An 18,930-nucleotide genomic window follows, 5' to 3' on the forward strand; every position below is an offset into this window, starting at 1 on the left:
CAAGTTAAATAGAAAATACTTAGGGTTATGCATCTGGGTGGTTATAGTCAAGAGTTTCCAACTTACACTTAAACTTTCCCTTGTGTCTAAAAAAAATTATGTTCTGTTTTCAAAATGAAATTAAAAAATGCATTTAGATGCCATAATGAATGTTATAATTGGTGCTAACAAAATATTAGAGTATATACATTTTTCAGTAATATCTTTTATGTCTGGGAAAATGGCACGATTCAAGTTATAGTTAAATCAAGATCAGAGAAAACCACTGCCTTGATAGCCGGCATTTCATTTTTATGAGTAGACAATTATTTCCATATCATAAGTCACTACACCTTGGCATATATAAATGATACATGCTTCTTCAGGCGTTACAAGACAATTTTAGATTTATAGACTTAGAGCACAAAAACATAACAAAAGACACAGATCTGTTGGCCAAACAAAAAGTTTCCCTCTCAAAATAGTCTCTTCTCTGCAGTGTAAATTCTATACAAATTTCTAATTAGGCTCATTAACATTATTTGAAAAATGTATGAAGTCAAAATTGGACAAGGAATTCAAGAGATTTGGTAAGATTTGGTGGCCATCAACTCACCAAGTAAATGACTTGGGCGAAGTCACAGATTGTCCCTAGGTATACAAATTATACTGATTTAAGCTCTCATTAATTATCGTAGGGCACACAATTCCTGTGCAAATAACTGGTGTGCTTTATTACTCACATTGTCATCATTCATTTTACTTATAATTATACTTCTAAGGTGTGTTTTTATACCTGTGATGAACATCAACAGTTAACCAGTTTTGCTGCCTCTAAAAGTATTACAGAACAGGTATAATGCTCGACATCTGATTGTACCTCATGCTACTCTTAATTTTAGAAGTTAGCATTCCTTATAACTCTATTTCTCCCTTGGGTATTAACATTTTATTTAGATATTAGAATCCCATCTTCAGAAATTTAACAAACCCTTGGCTTAATCCAGACGTTACTTACCCCTCTGGGTTTACATGTTATTTTCTCTAAGAGTGCCAGTCATTTAATCCTTGTTATAACAGTTCTTGAGAAACTTAGCAAAAATTATACCAGGACTTTAAAGGATATTTTGGGAAAGAACTCAACCCTTTTCTTAATCTTATACTTTTCAACAAAATCCAAAGTCCCTTGCTTTATGCCCTGTTTCATGTGAAGCATCTTTCAGCATTATAAATAGACTGCTAGCCAAAGGTGTAACAGTTACCCAAATACATTGACCCACATTGTACCACAGGTAGTGTCTATGTAAAAAATATGTGCTCGAGGCCCTGGTTCATATTGACATGCCAGAAAGACATACATACCCCCTTTATATTTATATAAAACAAGGGGAAGTACTTTTCTTCTCCAGGAAGAATTCCTACCACCAAAGAATTCTTCAGCCACACATAATGCATTTGAAGGCTCCATCCTTGAAGAAACATCAAAAGAGAATGCCCACATAGTAAAGACTCTTGGTTTGTGATTAAATAATGACAACCACAAGTCACACTTGAGCTGGTTTAATTAGAAAAATTTACACATAAATTCCCTAGCTAGCCAGATTTATTTGGTTATTCTAAATAGCTAATCTGCAACATACTACAATAAATTATTTCTCTCATACATGACCAATATTTAAAAATTTTAAAACAAACATACTGTCACATGGAACCATCCTCCCTTCTTAGCACGTTGGGCCTGGGGCTAGCTTCCACACGCCGTATCTCTATCATCCTTTTCAATACATTATGTGCTATGCAAATCATATTAAAGAAACAAGCGAAAAAGTATTAAAAACAGTAATTCATATATTTTATTATAAAAGTGTGCTTTATTATAAGGAAAATTTAAATATAACCAACAATACTGAAAATAATGTAACTGGCATTTATAGCCTTGGTCGGAGTTCTTTATTAAACAGGCATTTGTTTGCTGTTCCGTGAACAGTTAACAATCAGCTTATGCAACAAAATAGATAACTTGAAAAAGTAAGAATACAGAATGATGAACCAGGAATTTGCAATTCTTTGATGTCTTTTTTGTTTGTTTGTTTGACAGACATGGCTTTTAAAATAAAATCTGAAATAGAAAACAAGTCATCTTCATGTAGAAAGTTCTCTTTTTCCTACAAGGTTTTGCAAAAACTTTAAACAGTGTTCTAAAAGGTGGTTGAAGTGATATGTTACATAATTTATAACTTCTTATATATACATTATCCAATTAACCTTCTAACCACATTTTCATATACAAGTGGGACCATAAACATTCTCTGGTAAGACTACACTAGCCACAAATTTTACCCATGTGTGTATATATTCTTTTGAAATGTTTCCCAAAATGCAGTTGCTCATTTAAAAGCAAACAACTGGTTAGAATTAATGTTTCTAGACATTGGGTGACAGGGCCTAGAAATCATGTAAAAGTATATTGCTTTGGTTGAATATAATTAAATTCATCTTATGTGGCAGCAGACTAAGCATATCGAGAACATCTAGTAAGTTGTGTCCGTTCTGCACTTTTACCTATGAGTCTATGTTAAAGTAATCATAAGGCCTAGTGGTGTATGTGGTATGGGCAGAAATTCCTTTCATATTTATGTATGGTTTTGCTTATGAAAATTTATTTCCACTACCTTACAGGAAGTTTTTAAGAATAAAAGAGACAAAAACAGAAATAAACACCTCACTGCCCGATCAATGAGATTGTGGGTTGGCAACCACTACAAGGAAGACTAGACACCATGGGAGCAGATGTCTGCAAAAGACTGTGTTATGTAGACCTCGAGAAGAGCAGAGAAATATCCAGCTGGCATGCTGATAAGGATCCCCAACGTTTTTGGTAAAAAGAGGGATTTTTTAAAGTATAGGATCTTAGGGTAAAGAACACAAAAAATGTCAGATTTAACAAGTTTAACAGCTTTAAAAAAAACCTTGTGATATCAAATATCAAGATCAGATTTTTAAAGAATTGCAAAATGACAAAAGGAAGCAGATAATATGCTTGATGAGGGAAAAAACGCACTAATGATTTCTTATCTAAAAGCTCCTTTTCCTGATTATCATAATGACTAAATTGCCTGTCTTTAAAACCATTGGAATATGTAGGTTACTGACATTATGCCAAAGATGTCAAAATGTACTTTATTGCAAAAATATAAAAAGTTTTAAAATTGCATATGATGTTTTATACCATTTCACCAATAGACCAAGGCCAACACATAACTTATCAAGCCAGAAGAACTTTAAAACAAAAATGATTAAAATTTTACTATGTATAATGAGTTATAAAAAGAATGTGATGCCATGCTACGTAGCATGATTCATTGCCAAGTGCCCTCTTACATGGGGATAGTCACTAATATATCAATCTGAGTAAGTCAAACATATATAGCCTAGGATAACATCCTTTAATTATCTTCTTAAACACAGATACTTTCATATGTTACAATCATTTGAAAAAACCTTTCAGGCAAATAATTTTATGGAGTAGAAAGTCATTTTACCAGTGTGTTGATATTTGTATGAACTACTCTTTAGAAAGTGATGTTAAAGCCTATTGACTATTAAATCACTACTGTTTATTGATACATTGTAAAGGTAAAAAAAGGAAAAAATCTGAAATCACAGAAAATGCTTGGCATCTACACAAACACATCCTCAGTGGACTAACCACTACTGTGTAATTTTGTCACTATATGTCTTCTTGTTCCATACTTTTGCTTCATGCAGTGGGTTCAACAATATCCATGTTTGTTCCAAACAGGGCAACTAATTGTTCTTCATAGGTGGCGATGTTCCTTTTCATAATTTCCATGCAAGGTCCCAAAAGCCTTTCAAATGCTTGCACGTCCATGGCTAAGGAAAGGGAGGGATGAAAGAAAACCAGTGATATTCTTTACACATGTGCAGAGTTTCTAAGTCATTTATGATACCCATTCTGCATAGTTCAACAATACAATGGCATTTTGGAGTAAATGCTGCAAAAACACAAGACAGAGCATAAAGACAAAATGCTCTGCTTCAACATGGAAGCAAGCAGGGCCGCCTTGGGTCATGCTTTCAAGTCTCTCCACAATGTTACAGGCGAAGCTAAGTTGGTAGGAGGCTCCTAGTCTGAGAAAAGAATGAGGGATTATCACAGAAAGGCCTTGGAATTTTAAAAAATAAATTTTGATGTCTCCATCTTAGTCATATAAACTCCTCAAAGGTGGCAAGGGAGTTTTCTATCCTGTTTTTCCTCTTCAGGGTTTACGATCCCATGCTGTGAAGGCCAATGTTACCTCTTATAATTTTACTTTTGCATACTATTGTCTATGCAATTCAAAACAGCAGCCAATGGAATGCTTCTGTTGACGTCTATAAGTACTTGCTATATATCACTTTGCTTGCTTGTCTCATGCATTTTAAAACTAAACTTATGATGTACAAATTGAAAATACGATCACATTCTCTGCCATAAAAGTGGGAATTAAAATATGCCTTTTTTGCCTTTCAAATTTGCAACAGTAAAAAGAGGCAATGTTTGCAAGAATAGGGTGAATGGGCATTCTTGCTTAGTAGCATGTGAACAGTAACAAATAAAAGTGACATGGCAGCATATATCAAAAATCATTTTTTAAAAAATACTTCTCAAAACCACAGCTAAGGAAAAATCTTATATATAGAAAGGCCTTCTCCATACAAAAAAAATGCCCCCACCCCAAAAAAAGTTAGAGCCAAAACCCTAAAATATTTATTGGTAGGGAATGATTAAATAATTTATCACGTGTATATTTACCTAACGGAATGTTAAAACTTGATGTCATAAAAGAAGAAAATTCCTGAACTATAATGAATTTTAAAAGCTATATACAAAATTATTTAACAATAGAAAACCCATGTAAGTAAAAAAAGACAAGAAAGGATTATCATGGTGGAAATCACTGAGGAGTGGTGATGGTGTGTGTGACTCTTGCTTTTCCTAAATTTTCTGTATTTCTCAGATTTTCTTTAATGTGAATATAATAATTTATTACGGAAAAGTATTAACAGAATTTCACATCCCTTGACTGTTACTGTCTCATCGCTCCACTCGGGGAAACCACCTGTCAGTTTCTATTTGCCTTCTCTTCTGTTCAACTATGGCACCTGGTTAATATACTTGTTTTAAAACCTTTTAAAAAGCGACTTCTCTGGGAAATTAATTGTGAAGATCCCTGAAAAATCTTAAAAACACTGAAAAAAGTTTACTGTATTGAATCGTGCATAAAGAGTGCAGAGAGACTAATTACCATGGAATCGATTTTCTTAAAGAAAATGCCATCCCTACTGTGACCTCCTGAATTATAATCTTCATTATTAAAGCAACTGATTTCTCAGATAGAAATCTCAAATATATACAGATGTCTCCTGGCTGAAGATGGCGTTTCTGCCAAACTGCTTTGGTAAAGTTAATAAACAGCTGAACAAAAAAGAACATTTGACTGTGCTTTGATAAACCTGAACCTTTGTGTTCTGTTCAGATAAGTAAGGATTCTCACAAACATTCCAACTGTCCCCACAAGTCTTAATAATGGACCTTTTATTAAAAAAAAAAAATTTAGCCTTCTCTTTTGTTTATTAGACACATTAGATACAAAAAGTTGGTACTTGGAATTCTTCCTTTAGTGACCATCACTGGGCCAGGCACAGTGGCTCCACCTGTAATCCTAGCACTCTGGGAGGCTGAGGCAATGGACTGCTTGAGTTCAGGAGTTCGAGACCAGCCTGAGCCAGAGCGAGACCCCATCTCTAAAAATAGCCAAGCATTATGGCAGTTGCCTGTAGTCTCAGCTACTTGGGAGGCTGAGGCAAGAGGATTACTTTAGCCCAAGAGTTTGAGGTTGCTGTGAGATATAACACCATGGCTCTCAACCCCAGGGTGACAAAGTGAGACTCTGCCTCAAATTTAAAAAAAAAGATATCCTATATAGGCCGGGCATGGTGGCTCACCCCTATAATCCTAGCACTCTGGGAGGCCAAGGTAGATTGTTTGAGCTCAGGAGTTCGAGACCAGACTGAGCCAAGAGTGAGACTCCATCTCTTCTAAAAATAGAAAAACTGAGGCAAGACAACTACTTGAACCCAAGAACTGGAGATTGTTGTGGGCTATGACACAGCACTCTACTGAGGACAATAAACTGAGACTCTGTCTCAAAAATAAAAAGTCATATACACAAAAGAACAAAATATATTTGTATATACAAATTTTGAAAGATAAGAATGGCTCCTATAAATTGATTTTATAACAGAGGGAGCTGTAACCTTGTTACATGGGGACTACAAAACTTAGAAACCCAGTAAAACGATCTGTACAACATGAACACATGAAATGCTGACAGAACGATTTCAACCAGAAGAAGCGTGCGCATCACTGAGGTCCCTACCTAAACATTTGACAGTCCCAATGGCGTGTGCCGAAGCTGCTCGAGGCTTGTTAGTCACCAAGGCAAGCTCTCCAAAGTACTGTCCCCGCGAACACCGAGCAATTTCTACTGCACCATTCTCTTCCATTTCTGATTTACCCTGACAAGGTAATTGAAAATATTAAAATTTACTCAACTTACAAAAAATAAATTTAAGCTCAGTATAATGTAAATATTAAAAAGGAAATCTATCGTTTTCCTGGCTAATATTCTGTGGGTTTTTAGAACTTCAGAATCCTTACCTTTCTTTTCATAGTAATTTTCACTTCTCCAGATTCTACAATGAAAAAAGAATCAGCCAAATCTCCCTAATAGAATAAAACAACAAAAATAGTGGGTGAAAATGCAAATTCATCTGTTAACAATCCTGTTACCTCTTAAAGCCCTGAAATCAGTTCAACCCCAATGTACAGATATTAGCCTAAAAAGTGAAACCCCTTGGGAACAACCTAAATTAGAGGTTACAACTGACAATTACATATTGATAGTAATGGTTTCATTTGCAAAAGCATTGGAAATACACAGCATTTCTGCTAAAAGCCAAGAAAATGTGGCAAATAATACCGGGGTGAGAAATTTACCCAGGATAACAACATACACACTAGGGAATGGCAGCATTGCTGTGTACCTCGGTCAGCAGGAATTAGGTCTGCTGGTCCTGTAGGCTTCAGGAAGAGCTAAATGTGCAGCTGTGTCCAGTGTCAGCCACCGGCGTGGTGAGCCAAGCTAACACACTGACTCGCCAAGAGAAGAAAGCACCCAGATATAGTAGGAAGCAGCAGCTGTGGGCCTTGACGTCTTTACCATAATACAAATAGTTAGGGACCAAACTCTGAAATGCCAGTCTTCAAAAAGACTTCTGAAAGTGTTGCCATTTCTAACCACACTCCAGTTTTTTCTCATTTTTGTTTTTATACTAACTCTGTTTGATTTCATATGATGCCTTCTGAATTAAATAGTACAATATGGAATAATAACAGTTACTGACTTTTCAGAGCCTCTCAAAGTGATTCTAGAGAATCTTAGGTATTTTGAAACTTCTTAGTACATATTTTAAAAAAAAATTTATGCATTTCTTTATTTGATCCTATAGCTGATTTTACAAAAATATTAGTGTCAGATTATATCACAAGAATGTTGAATTTAGATTTGCATAATATATAGACGTGTATTTACAAATGCTTAAAAGACAACTAATATGTGAAAGTATCTTTCAGTATCACATATGTCTTCTCAAGTCTTCCCACAAGCTTTACATTAAATTTATGTTTTGAATCACAGTACAAAGTTTGACAATTAAGTTCAGAACTTGCCACCTTGTGCTTGTGGTGGCAGCACTGTACAAACAACTTGGTGAGGTTTCACACCAGTGTCTCACAGTTGTGGGTCTTTCTCTCAACATGTGGCGGTGGCTTGCTGAGTGGTGTTCATTATTGCGGTGGCTTGCTGAGTGGTGTTCATTATTGTGGTGGCTTGCTAAGTGGTGTTCATTATTGTTGCTGCCTGTTTTTTGTGTGCTGTTGCGAGAATGTCTGAGCTTGAATTAGAGCAACAAACAAACATTCATAATTTTCTTGTTAAACTTGGGAAGAGTAGACGTGAAATCAGAGATATGTTAGTCCAAGTTTATGGGGACACTGCCATGAAAAAAAAGGGCAGTGTACAAATGGACTAAATAGTTTTCTGAGGAGAGAGAAAGCATCGTTGATGAAGAAAGGTCAGGGAGGCCAGTAACAAGCAGAATTGATGAAAACAATGCAAAAATTTGTGGAATTACATGTCAAAATTGTTGGCAAACTGAGAAGCACACAGACCAACCTCGACAGAGAACCAGGAAAATCTTAACTGAACATCTTGGCCAGTAATTCATGGCTCCTGCATCATGAATGTACCAGCTTACACAGCACTATCTGTAAGGGAGTTTATTTTTTGCCAGGAAAGAAATAACTAGACTGGAACACCCTTCCTACTCACCCGATCTGGCCCCCAGTGACCTTTTTCTTTACCCCAGAATAAAGAAAATATTGAAAGGAAGACATTTTGATGGCATTCAGCACATCAAGCGTAACACAACAGCAGCTTTGATGGCCATTCCAGAAAAAGAGTTCTGATACTGCTTTGAAGGGTGGACGAGGTGCTGACGTTGGTGCGGCTCCCCTTCCCCAGGGGAGGACTTCAAAGACGACCATAGTGACATTCAGCAAGGAAGTGTGTAGCACTTTTTCTGGGATGAGTTCGCAAACTTAATCATCAGATCCCCATAGCTCTATCAGCTGCTGGGTAATGTTTTCCTTGTCTGTTTTCAAAGCACACCCTAAGTATTTGTAAAACTGGTGAAATCTGAATAAAGTTTGTGGATTATGCCAACATCGATTTCCTAGTTTTGATATTGTACAAGAGTGATGCAAGATACACTGAAAGAAACTGGGTAAGGAGTACTTGGGACCTCTCAGTACTACTTTTGCAACTTCCTGTGAATCTATAATTATTTCAAAATAAAACCTTAACAAAATCATTTAATACATGCTCTAGAGTCTATACATTCTATTTACCAATTTATATGCACACAGCAGAACCTTAGCCTTGTTTGACTCTACTTCTTCTCAACCCGACTGCACTAATCTGATTATCTTTGTATCCACGGAGTGTGAGGGAGGTGGCGGGATGATTGAGAGATTTGTTCATTTGCTTTCTAAATCTTTTGCTTGGTCTTACACACCTTGAATTTTGTATCACATATAAAGGAAGAGACAATATTTCAGATAAAGAGCCCACTAAAGTATAACACTATGACATAGAAATTTTTATTAATAAAAATCCATTTAACTATAATACCATACTTAAATGTACGTATAGTATATATACTATACTATAATCCATTTAAGTATAATACTATGACGTAAAATTTTTATTAATAAAAATCCATTTAGGTCATTTGCTCAATGCCTCAAAAATATTATTAAGAAATAGGGTACAATCATCTGCGTGCTTTACTTGTGAATTTTAACTGTCTTCACAAATCCTACTTTTTGGCAGCCCTATTCTGATGTATGTTGTGTATTATTGGTTCCAACTGGGTTACTAGAAAAGCATTAGGAGTTAAATAATACGTTGGCCCACATTTACTGCTTGGAAGCCAACAAAGTTTATGGTGCAGTGTGTTCCCTTCTTGGTGAATTTTATCAGGGAGTAGTTGTAGGTGGTTTCATCATGAACTGATCATGCAAAATACTGTAGCCAGTATCTTCCAGTTACCTTCCAGGTCCTCATTAATCTCGTGAAACCCTCACTTGGATTTTTGTTTTAACAATGACATATTATTCTTTATATAGATGTGAATTTCATGTCATACCAATATAAATATAAAATTACATACAAATATCAAATTATGTAGAAAACCATTGGATTGGTTTAATACACATTCATTAATAGAATTATAGAAGTAAGTTTTCAAATAGCGTAATGGCTATAAGTTAAACTATTATTTTTTCCGTAGAGACAGAGTCTCACTTTGTGGCCCTTGGTAGAGTGCCGTGGCATCACACAGCTCACAGCAACCTCCAACTCCTGGGCTTAAGCAATTCTCTTGCCTCAGCCCCCCAAGTAGCTGGGACTACAGGCACCCGCCACAACGCCCCGCTATTTTTTGGTTGCAGTTCGACTGGGGCCAGGTTTGAACCCGCCACCCTTGGTATATGGGGCTGACACCCAACTCACTGAGCCACAGGCACCACCCCTAAGTTAAACTATTTTTAACAGGTCATCTTATAGAAGTAATACTCATTTAATCCATCACTACATAGTAATTATAGAAACACATGAAAAGTTTATCAAGGTTTATAATGTCTGAAAACCTTCTGTAGTATAACCCTAAGCCATATTACATTTTAAAACGTTATACCTGAGCAATGATTTGTTCTCCATCGTTGTATACTTTGGTGCCTATCACATCTACTACTTTTAGGCGTTCAGAAACCTACAAAGAAAAAAAAGGAATATTAAATACAAGCAGATTGAGTAATCTTATCTACTTTAGAGGTTAAAAACTGGTAGACTACAGGCCAAATAAATCAAGCAGTGTGTAGGTTGTACATGTGTTCATTATGTCAATTAAAATTCTAGTATTTCAAAATAAATTTTTTATAAAAATTTGAATTTCCAGCTTCTCCTGAAAAATCAGAAGACTCAGCAACATAGCTTATATTTCACCTGGCAATGATAAAACTATAGGGGAACAGCAGCTGTTTCGTTAGATGGAATACATGTCTCCAATGCCAAAGTCCCTTCCTGGCTTGGTTTTCTTCTCTGTGTCACTTGGCTAGCTCTAAAGGCATTGGATTTCCAACCCATGACCTATTTTGAATTAAAGAGATATGCTGCTGGAGAAGATCAACTGCCTAACAAGCACTCTGTGATGTGGCCAGAATTTCTACCCAGCATAAATTGACAATCCAACGGAGCATTAGAAAAGAAAAGCACTGCCATTTTGACATTTGCTGTTTTCTAAAACGTTGAGGGTATGTATATGTGTCCCTCTTTAATGACTCTCAGAATATTTCAAATATGAGACTAAAGTATCTAGAAAAATACTGAATTTAGGCAGCACACATAGCTCAGTGGGTAGGGCGTCAGCCACATACACGGGCTGGCAGGTTGGAGCTCAGCCTGGCCCTGCTAAACAACAATGACAAAAAATAGTGGGGCATTGTGGCAGGTGCCTATAGTCCCAGCTACTTGGGAGGCTGAGGCAAAAGAATCACATAAGCCTGAGCTCGAAGTTGCTGTGAGCCGTGATGCCATAGCACTCTACTGAAGGTGACATAATGAGACTCTGTCTCCAAAAAAAAAGTACTGAATTTAACAATGAAGTATGGGAAATAAAGTTGAATTTTTAGAGTAACAACAACCCACTCTTTCTCATAGGTCTCTACCTACAAAGCTAAAAACAGCTAATCTCATTGAGAAAAATAACATCTGGGCTAAGAACTTAAGGAGAAGAGAGGATGAACCACAGGGCTGTGCAGGGGGACTCCTCAGGTGGCAAGGACATTCTACCAAATGCGTACTGCACGCCTGCAGTCAGGTGTGTCTGAGGAACAGGAAGAGGCTGCCCACAGTGAGATGATGAGCGTGGGGCAGGAGGAAGTGGAGCCAGGGGTAAGGCAGTGCACACAGGACTGTGCAGGCCTTAGAGGCTGAGTGAGGAGGGTCCTCAGCAGAAGAATGCCATGAGCTGGGTTTTAAAAGGATAATTCTGGTGGCTGCAATAAAGCAGGCTAGAGGTGATGACTGCTCAGACAGAAGGTGATGGTAGCAAAATTGGTGAGAAAGAATCACATGCTAAATATATACCAAAGAGAAGACAGGTAGGATTACTAACAGACTAGACGTGGGGTGGGGCAGACGAGTTAGTCTAACTCCAAGGTTTCTGGCCTCAGACACTGGAAAGATGGTGTTGCCATCCATGTGCACCAAAACCAGGAAGAGGGAAAAGGAGGAGACTGGGATGTGTTAGCTTTGAGATGTCTATTAGACATCCAAGAAGGGAGCTTACATTTGCAGTTGGATAAATGAATGTGGCATTCAAGGGAGGGGCCTTGCCCCATGATGTCAATGTTAGGAGGTATCAGCATTTAGGCAGTACCGTCCTCAACTTACATGGTACTTTGACTTATGATTCGACCTTACAATGTTGTACAAGCAATACACATATGGTAGAAACCATACTTCATGTATGATACTCTCTAGGAATGCCGGACAGTGTCAGTGAGCCACAGTTCCCAGTCAGCCATGATATCAGGGAGGCAAACAGTAGATACTCCACCACAGCGCACTAACTTGTCAGATGATTTTGCCCAGCTAATGTAAGGGCTATAAGAATATTTCAGGTTAGGTGTATTAAGTGTATTTCAACTTCTTTTCTTTTTCTTTTCTTGAGACAGAGTCTCACTATGTCACCCTCAGTAGAGTGCCGTGACGTCACAGCTCACAGCAACCTCAAACTCTTGGGCTTAAGTGATTCTCTTGCCTCAGCCTCCCAAGTAGCTGGGACCATAGGTGCCCACCACAATGCCCGGCTATTTTTTTGTTATTGTTGTCATTGTTGTTTAGCAGGCCCTGGCCTAGTTTGAACCTACCAGCCCTGGTGCACGTGGTTGGCGCCCTGATCACTGAACTACGAGGTGCCAAATCAACTTAAGATATTTCCAACTAACAATGGATTTATCAGGTCATAACCTCACTGTAAGTCAAGGAGCAACTCTAGTTAAAGCCATGGGATTTGACATAGTTACCAAGTAAATATGTGTAGTCTGAAAGGAGAAGAGGACAAGATGGAGGCCTACAATGCCAGTTACAAGGGAAAGGAGAAAAGGAATGAACAACAAAGATGACTGAGAGGGAGAGGGCAGCAAGGTCATTTCCTATAAAGATACAACTCGTGGCTCTGGCCTACATTTATACAATTATTTTAATCCTGCTATTTAGATAAAGACCACATACAAATTTGCTATCGATGCTGAAGAGGAGTATTTTACTTTTAAATAACAAAACAAATGCAGTCAAAGGTACTGAAATAAGAACTGAGTTATAAATTCTAACACTACCATTTTATCTTTTCAAATGAAAATACAGATTTTTTATTTAAAGAAACTTTTCTATAGAACTAAACACTCCAGCAAAACAGAAGTTTTTACAGCAAATGAATATACAAGCACACTTACCTCCAAAGATTTAAGGAATGGCAGTGACTCAATAAAGCTTTCATACATTTTTCTCTTTTTGGCATTATTTTTTACAATTATTCTCCTGAAGGTTACCCTGTCCTGAAGGTAGAATATCAAATACAAATACAGTTAAAAGGTAGGTCTTACGGGGGAGGGACGGTCTGAACAAATAGTTTTATTTTATTCCCTAAACAAAACAATAATGGAAGACCTTGAAATAAAAGATTAGCTTTTAATCTTCATATTTTAAATGCAACTCACCCCATATGCTTATGTTTTAAGCACAAAATATAATATACAACCACATAAAATATTATTTTCATTCTTTTAAAAAGGGGCCGTTTTATTTGTAACATAAGACCGATGTTGGGCTGCACCCACAAGGAGGCGCTGTCATACCATTAAAAAAAATACATTTCTGCACTGCGTTCTACTGTGGATGCAGACCTGGAGAGGTGAAAATCAATTAGGTGGGACATAACCAACATTTTTATTAAAAAAAAAGTAGAACAGAAAATTTCACAGCCCATTCCTCATAGTAAAGTTATTGTTTTCTTAAATAGTTTAGTCACACATAAATGCACTGAGCGTGATGTTGCTAATGTGTTTCTTAATCTAGGCTGAATTTTAAAACCTGAAAAACACTATCAGAAAAATTTTTTAAATCATAAAGCAATTATAATGTAAGAGATCTTGATAAATTATATACTCTAGGTCCTTTTTTCATATCCATTATATATCAGAATTTTCTTTTTAAATATGTGAAGGCATAGAGAAACTGCAACTTTCTTCTAGAATTAAGGTCTAATTTCAATGTTGATCATGTTCATAGCCTAAAATGTTCCTATTTATGTTTATATTACATAACCTCAAAAAAAGTGAACTCAAGGAACTGGTAAAATTTTTAAGGCTAACAGCTCAAAAAATGATTTTCCTAAAAATTTTATATTTTAATCCTTAAATAAAAGTCCCCACAATTACATGAGTTTGACATTCATCGATAAATAATGCCATCATTTTAATAAAATAAAAATTGGGACATGTTATGTAATAAGTCATTATGCCAACATACAGGGTAGCCATAAAATTCATATGCAATCTAAAATTTGTATGTAATTGCACATGAACACAACTTTAAATCGCACATGAACTTTATGGCCACTCTGTAGTAAGCCTAAATTTAAAAGAACTAGGTACAGTGGAGAAAAATGCCAGTGTGGATGTTAAGTCTCTAAGTGTGACAGAATGCGTGTCCCCCCTCCCCCAAATTCGTATGTTAAAATCTCAACCCCCTAACATGATGGTATTAGGCAGTGAAGCCTTTGGACGACGATTAAGTCACGAGAGTGGAGCCTCCTGAATGGTATTAGTGCCCTCATAAAAGCTGAGCACTCCCCCACTACTACCATGGGAGAACACAGAAGATGCCATCTGTCAGCCAGGAAGGAGGCCTTCACCAGACACCAATCTTTCCTCTGAGCCTTATCTTCAACTCTTAGCCTCCAGAACGGTGAGAAATAAATGTTGTTTAAGGCACCCATTGTAGGGTAGTTTATCACAGCAGCCCAAAGAACTAAGACTCTGGGAAATTAAACAGGCCTTGGTACAGGCTATAATGTGGACTTCTTATACTCTTATTAATTTAAACAGAAAATTTTACAAGATAATTCACACAAATATTGCAATCAATTCCAATTTCTGGCTTTGGATCAGAATTACTTACAATGATTTCTGAGGTCACAGACGTTAATGACTCAAAGTCTTTCTATGTAAAGCTCAATAATCTATACTTCATAAAATCTTCCCACACCCTAATTATATACCTGATAAGAGGGTTTATGGACAGAGTTTATTGCAATACAGAGAAGACCCAAAATAGTTGAGCAATTTAGAAAGTAATCCTAATGAGTTATATCTCTCAGAAAGAATTTTCTATTAGTGACCCACCTCTTCACACCAACTGTGACATATAAAATCCAGAATTTTAAATGCTTTCATCCTAAAGTCATTTCAGTAATCACGCACTGAATTATCAGAATGGCCATGAATATCAGTTAATCCCCAGAGGCTAAGAGGTACCAAGTATTATTTATAGAGTTAGTCTAATCTAGGAAGGAGTTTTCTCTTGGCATTTGCTTATCTTTGTACTTACAAGGCAGAGCCCCAGTTGACCTCAAAATAAAAATTACTTTTCTACTCAACTTTCCTGAGAAGGAGTTAATTAGGCAAGTTGGACTTAAAAACCCGGTTTGAAATATTAAGTAATTATGTTAATTATTCTAATTATTTTTAAAAGCTAGTGTACTTACACAGGTACCCCAAAGTGATTAGCACCAAATGCCCACTTTTATAAAGTCTAATAACACGTATAAACTACTAGAAATCTCTGAAAATGATTAATCCTTCTCGTGATCTTAAATGTTAACACACACTGGGAAATTCTGAGCCTCATGATACTTAATTATGGTTCCTACCAGGGCTGAAAACCATACTATTCAAAGAGGCCAACCTGCAGAATCTTATTCTAAGGATGTGCAAGAAGAAAGCTTCTGTGCTGTGTGACAATCTGACCATAACTGGCAACCCCCCTGGGGTGACTAACAAAATTATACTTTCCTTAATAAAATAGATCATGGTAGACACTAGATTTATCCCACCACTTTGATGACAGGCAAACACTTCTTGTGGACCAAGGTCTGCACTGGTTTGGAGGTTTTTCTGGGCTAGCTTTGGTTATTCAAATCTTTAATAGTCCTTAAAACACTTCAGATGAGTTTCCTTCCACCTGAAATAATGCCAATTTTTCTTCTATTACTTAAAAAGTGACTCATCACATTTTTAATAAGGATACAGTAACTGGTCCTAATGAAATGTGGAATGTTCTGTTCTTCTAATCAAGAGATATTTTCATCAGATGAATCCACTTCAGAGTCGAATGCTGAATTGTACCCTAAATAACACATGACTTACATGTTTTATACAGTCGTCCTTGGAAGTAAGACTGTTAACCAACTTCAGAGGAAAGGAACCTCTTTCCTTCCATAAAAGGATTTGAGAGAAATAACCTAATAAATGCACATCAAAACTACAGGGTGGGTTGTTTTCAACAATTTACAAAGGCTTCCCTTGCAAACATTCCCATAAATGAGCACCGCTTAGAGAATGGTCTGACACCAACCAGTACTGGCATCTCCTGGGAGTTTTGGATTCACAAGCCTCTTCCCAGACCCAATGAGCCAAAGTCGGCATTTCCCAGAACCATCATTAGTAGTACTGAATAACTGCATCCCATCATATGTGAAAAGAATCTCCCTCCCCACCTCTTTCCTCTTGCCCACATATAGCTTTAAATCAACTTTTAAGTCTTGTAGAAATACCACCATTAAGAAATGTATTTAAAAGTACTAATGCCCAGGTCACACTACTGGAGATTCTGATTAAATTTGCCTGTAGCGAGTTCTAGACAAAAGGGTTTTGTCTTAATACTCCAGGTAATTCTGATGTGTAGCCATGTGAGAACCACTGATGCCAAGGATTTCTTTTCTACACAGCTGCTTTTAAACGCAGACTTGTTACAAGTCAATTTATACCCCCAAGAGAATCAGTTTATATCAGTTTCTCAAACTCTAGCACATATCAGAATCACCTGGATGGCTTGTTTAAACCCAGAATACTGGCCCCCATCTCCAGATTTGTGATTTAGGGCGTCAGAATCAGTAAATGGGGCCCCAGAATTAGTGTTTCTAACAAGTTCCCAGGTGATATGGGTGCTACAGTTCAGTGGACCACACTTCAGGAACCATCAATTTGTCAGATTGTAATACTGTACTTACCTCCAAAAGCTATCTGAGAAAATGCCTGGAAGGCTGTGTGTGTGTGTGTGTGTGTGTGTGTGTTAGAGGGGGGCTTATTTGGAAGAGTGGCTAAGACAGAACATTATAAATATTCTAGCAGGTCCTGAGCTCATGACTTGACTAGAAGACTGAGGGAAAGGACACAGAGCCGTGGCTTAGCGCACTTGTGATGCCCCACAGCATCCAGTCATTACACAGAGCTGTGACTTAGTGCACTTGGGACACCCCACAGCATCCAGTCATTACACAGAACTGTGACTTAGTGCACTTGGGACACCCCACAGCATCCAGTCATTACATAATAAGCCCCCTGATGATTAAGGACCCCTATTAGCATTAAAATGCTATATCTACTTAGCTATTGTCATAACAATTGTTACAAATGACAACATTCAGGTCAAATAAATATAAATATGTCACTCACCAAACCCCATAGAGCGCCAGGAGAGGTAGCAGTGATTGTAGCTGCTCTGGGTGTGTTGTACATTAAGGCCAGTTCACCAAAGCTCCCACGATTATCGTAGTTACCAACACATCTTCCAACACCATCGCATTTTACATAAATATCAAATGTTCCTCTGTCGGGCATAGTAAATTAGAGGGAAAAGTAATTAAAGTAAAATCTCATTAACATTACTTCAGAAAAAAGCCCTGTGCAATAAAACCTGATTTCCAGCCTATCAATTAATTCCCCCTGATGACAAGTAATAAAAGGGCATTAATCTGTTCCAGACCATGTGCCTCACGGGGAAAAGGGGACCAAACCATAAAAACTTAAGATAGCACAATAAATGGTACGTATCCCCCTGAAGGGATACGTATCAAACCACTGACTGTCGTTATTATCTCAAAGCGCAAGAATGGTGAAGGATTCCAGGCACTTTCACTACCTGAGAGTCTTTCTAACACGAACGTGTACTCCTTTTGTGATCAGATGAAAATAACTATTTTTAAAAAAAAAACATAGGTATAGCAATTCAGTTAGCTGCTACTCATCAAAACTTACGAGGGTCCTTTGTCAGCTATAGCAGGGGTTGGCAAACTACAGCTCACAGACTGGCTGCCTGCTTTTGTAAATATAAATTTCCCTGGAAATGCATTACTACGGCTGGTTTTGTGCTATGGCAGCAGAACTGAGTGGGTGCAACAGAGACCGACCAGCCTGGCCTGCAAAGGCTAAAATAGTTACTTTCTGGCCCTTTACTTTAGATCAGCGGTTCTCAACCTGTTTGTTGCGACCCACAGGTACTGCATTAAAGGGTTGCAGCATTAGGAAGGTTGAGAACCAGCGCTTTACATCAACCCCTAATTCAAAATTAAAAAGTAAAAATTCAGAATAAATCTGGCCCTGGTCTTTTTACAGTTTTTCCATGCTTATCTTTCACCAGGGGTTATTTTTCTAGGCAAATTACGACTCAGTCACATATTATCCAGACCCTGTATTTATGTAAACTACATGCTTCCTGGACAGGACTGTCTTTCCACACACTGCATTCTATCAGAGAGAACACGATTTCAAGGCGTGTTAAAGCATCTGTGAGGGCAGACAGAAAAAATTCTTTGGCTTTATTCTCTTCACTAAACCCTAACAAAGGCAAAAGGAAGATGGTGGCAAAAAGAGAATGGTATTTAAGATTAGAAAAGGATTAGGAATGATAAAGACATGGTTAAGAGCAGAAACATAATACACAAACTACACTGGCAAAGAAGGAAGAAAATAATTGGATTTTAATACAATGCATGGAGAAAAGGACTATTTCAAGGATATCTTCTAGAATTTGTTCCATGAACAATCATATTTCAAGGATAGGTATTTCTTACCCTCAAAATGCTCGGGAAAGTGTCTCAAATTTCAGATATGTTTGGTTTTAATATTAGTGGATATGTAAA

The 18,930-nt window shown here is 37.2% G+C and overlaps 1 protein-coding gene across 1 annotated transcript in view; it reads right to left on the minus strand.

The window, feature by feature from the left end:
* Positions 1-1,523: 1,523 nt before the first annotated feature.
* Positions 1,524-18,930, minus strand: part of PRKAR2B (protein kinase cAMP-dependent type II regulatory subunit beta) — a 99,645-nt gene continuing 82,238 nt past the window's right edge. Inside the window, exons 6-11 of the mRNA XM_003782595.2 lie at positions 17,465-17,618; positions 13,184-13,285; positions 10,363-10,437; positions 6,704-6,769; positions 6,423-6,561; positions 1,524-3,873 (exon numbers count right to left, since the gene is read on the minus strand). Coding sequence (XP_003782643.1) covers positions 3,740-3,873; positions 6,423-6,561; positions 6,704-6,769; positions 10,363-10,437; positions 13,184-13,285; positions 17,465-17,618 — 670 coding nt within the window. The 3' untranslated portion in view covers positions 1,524-3,739. The remainder of the gene's footprint in view (positions 3,874-6,422; positions 6,562-6,703; positions 6,770-10,362; positions 10,438-13,183; positions 13,286-17,464; positions 17,619-18,930) is intronic.

This window comes from Otolemur garnettii, unplaced genomic scaffold (genome assembly GCF_000181295.1).
Source record: "Otolemur garnettii isolate 467f Iridium unplaced genomic scaffold, OtoGar3 scaffold00005, whole genome shotgun sequence".
Lineage (NCBI taxonomy): Eukaryota > Metazoa > Chordata > Mammalia > Primates > Galagidae > Otolemur > Otolemur garnettii.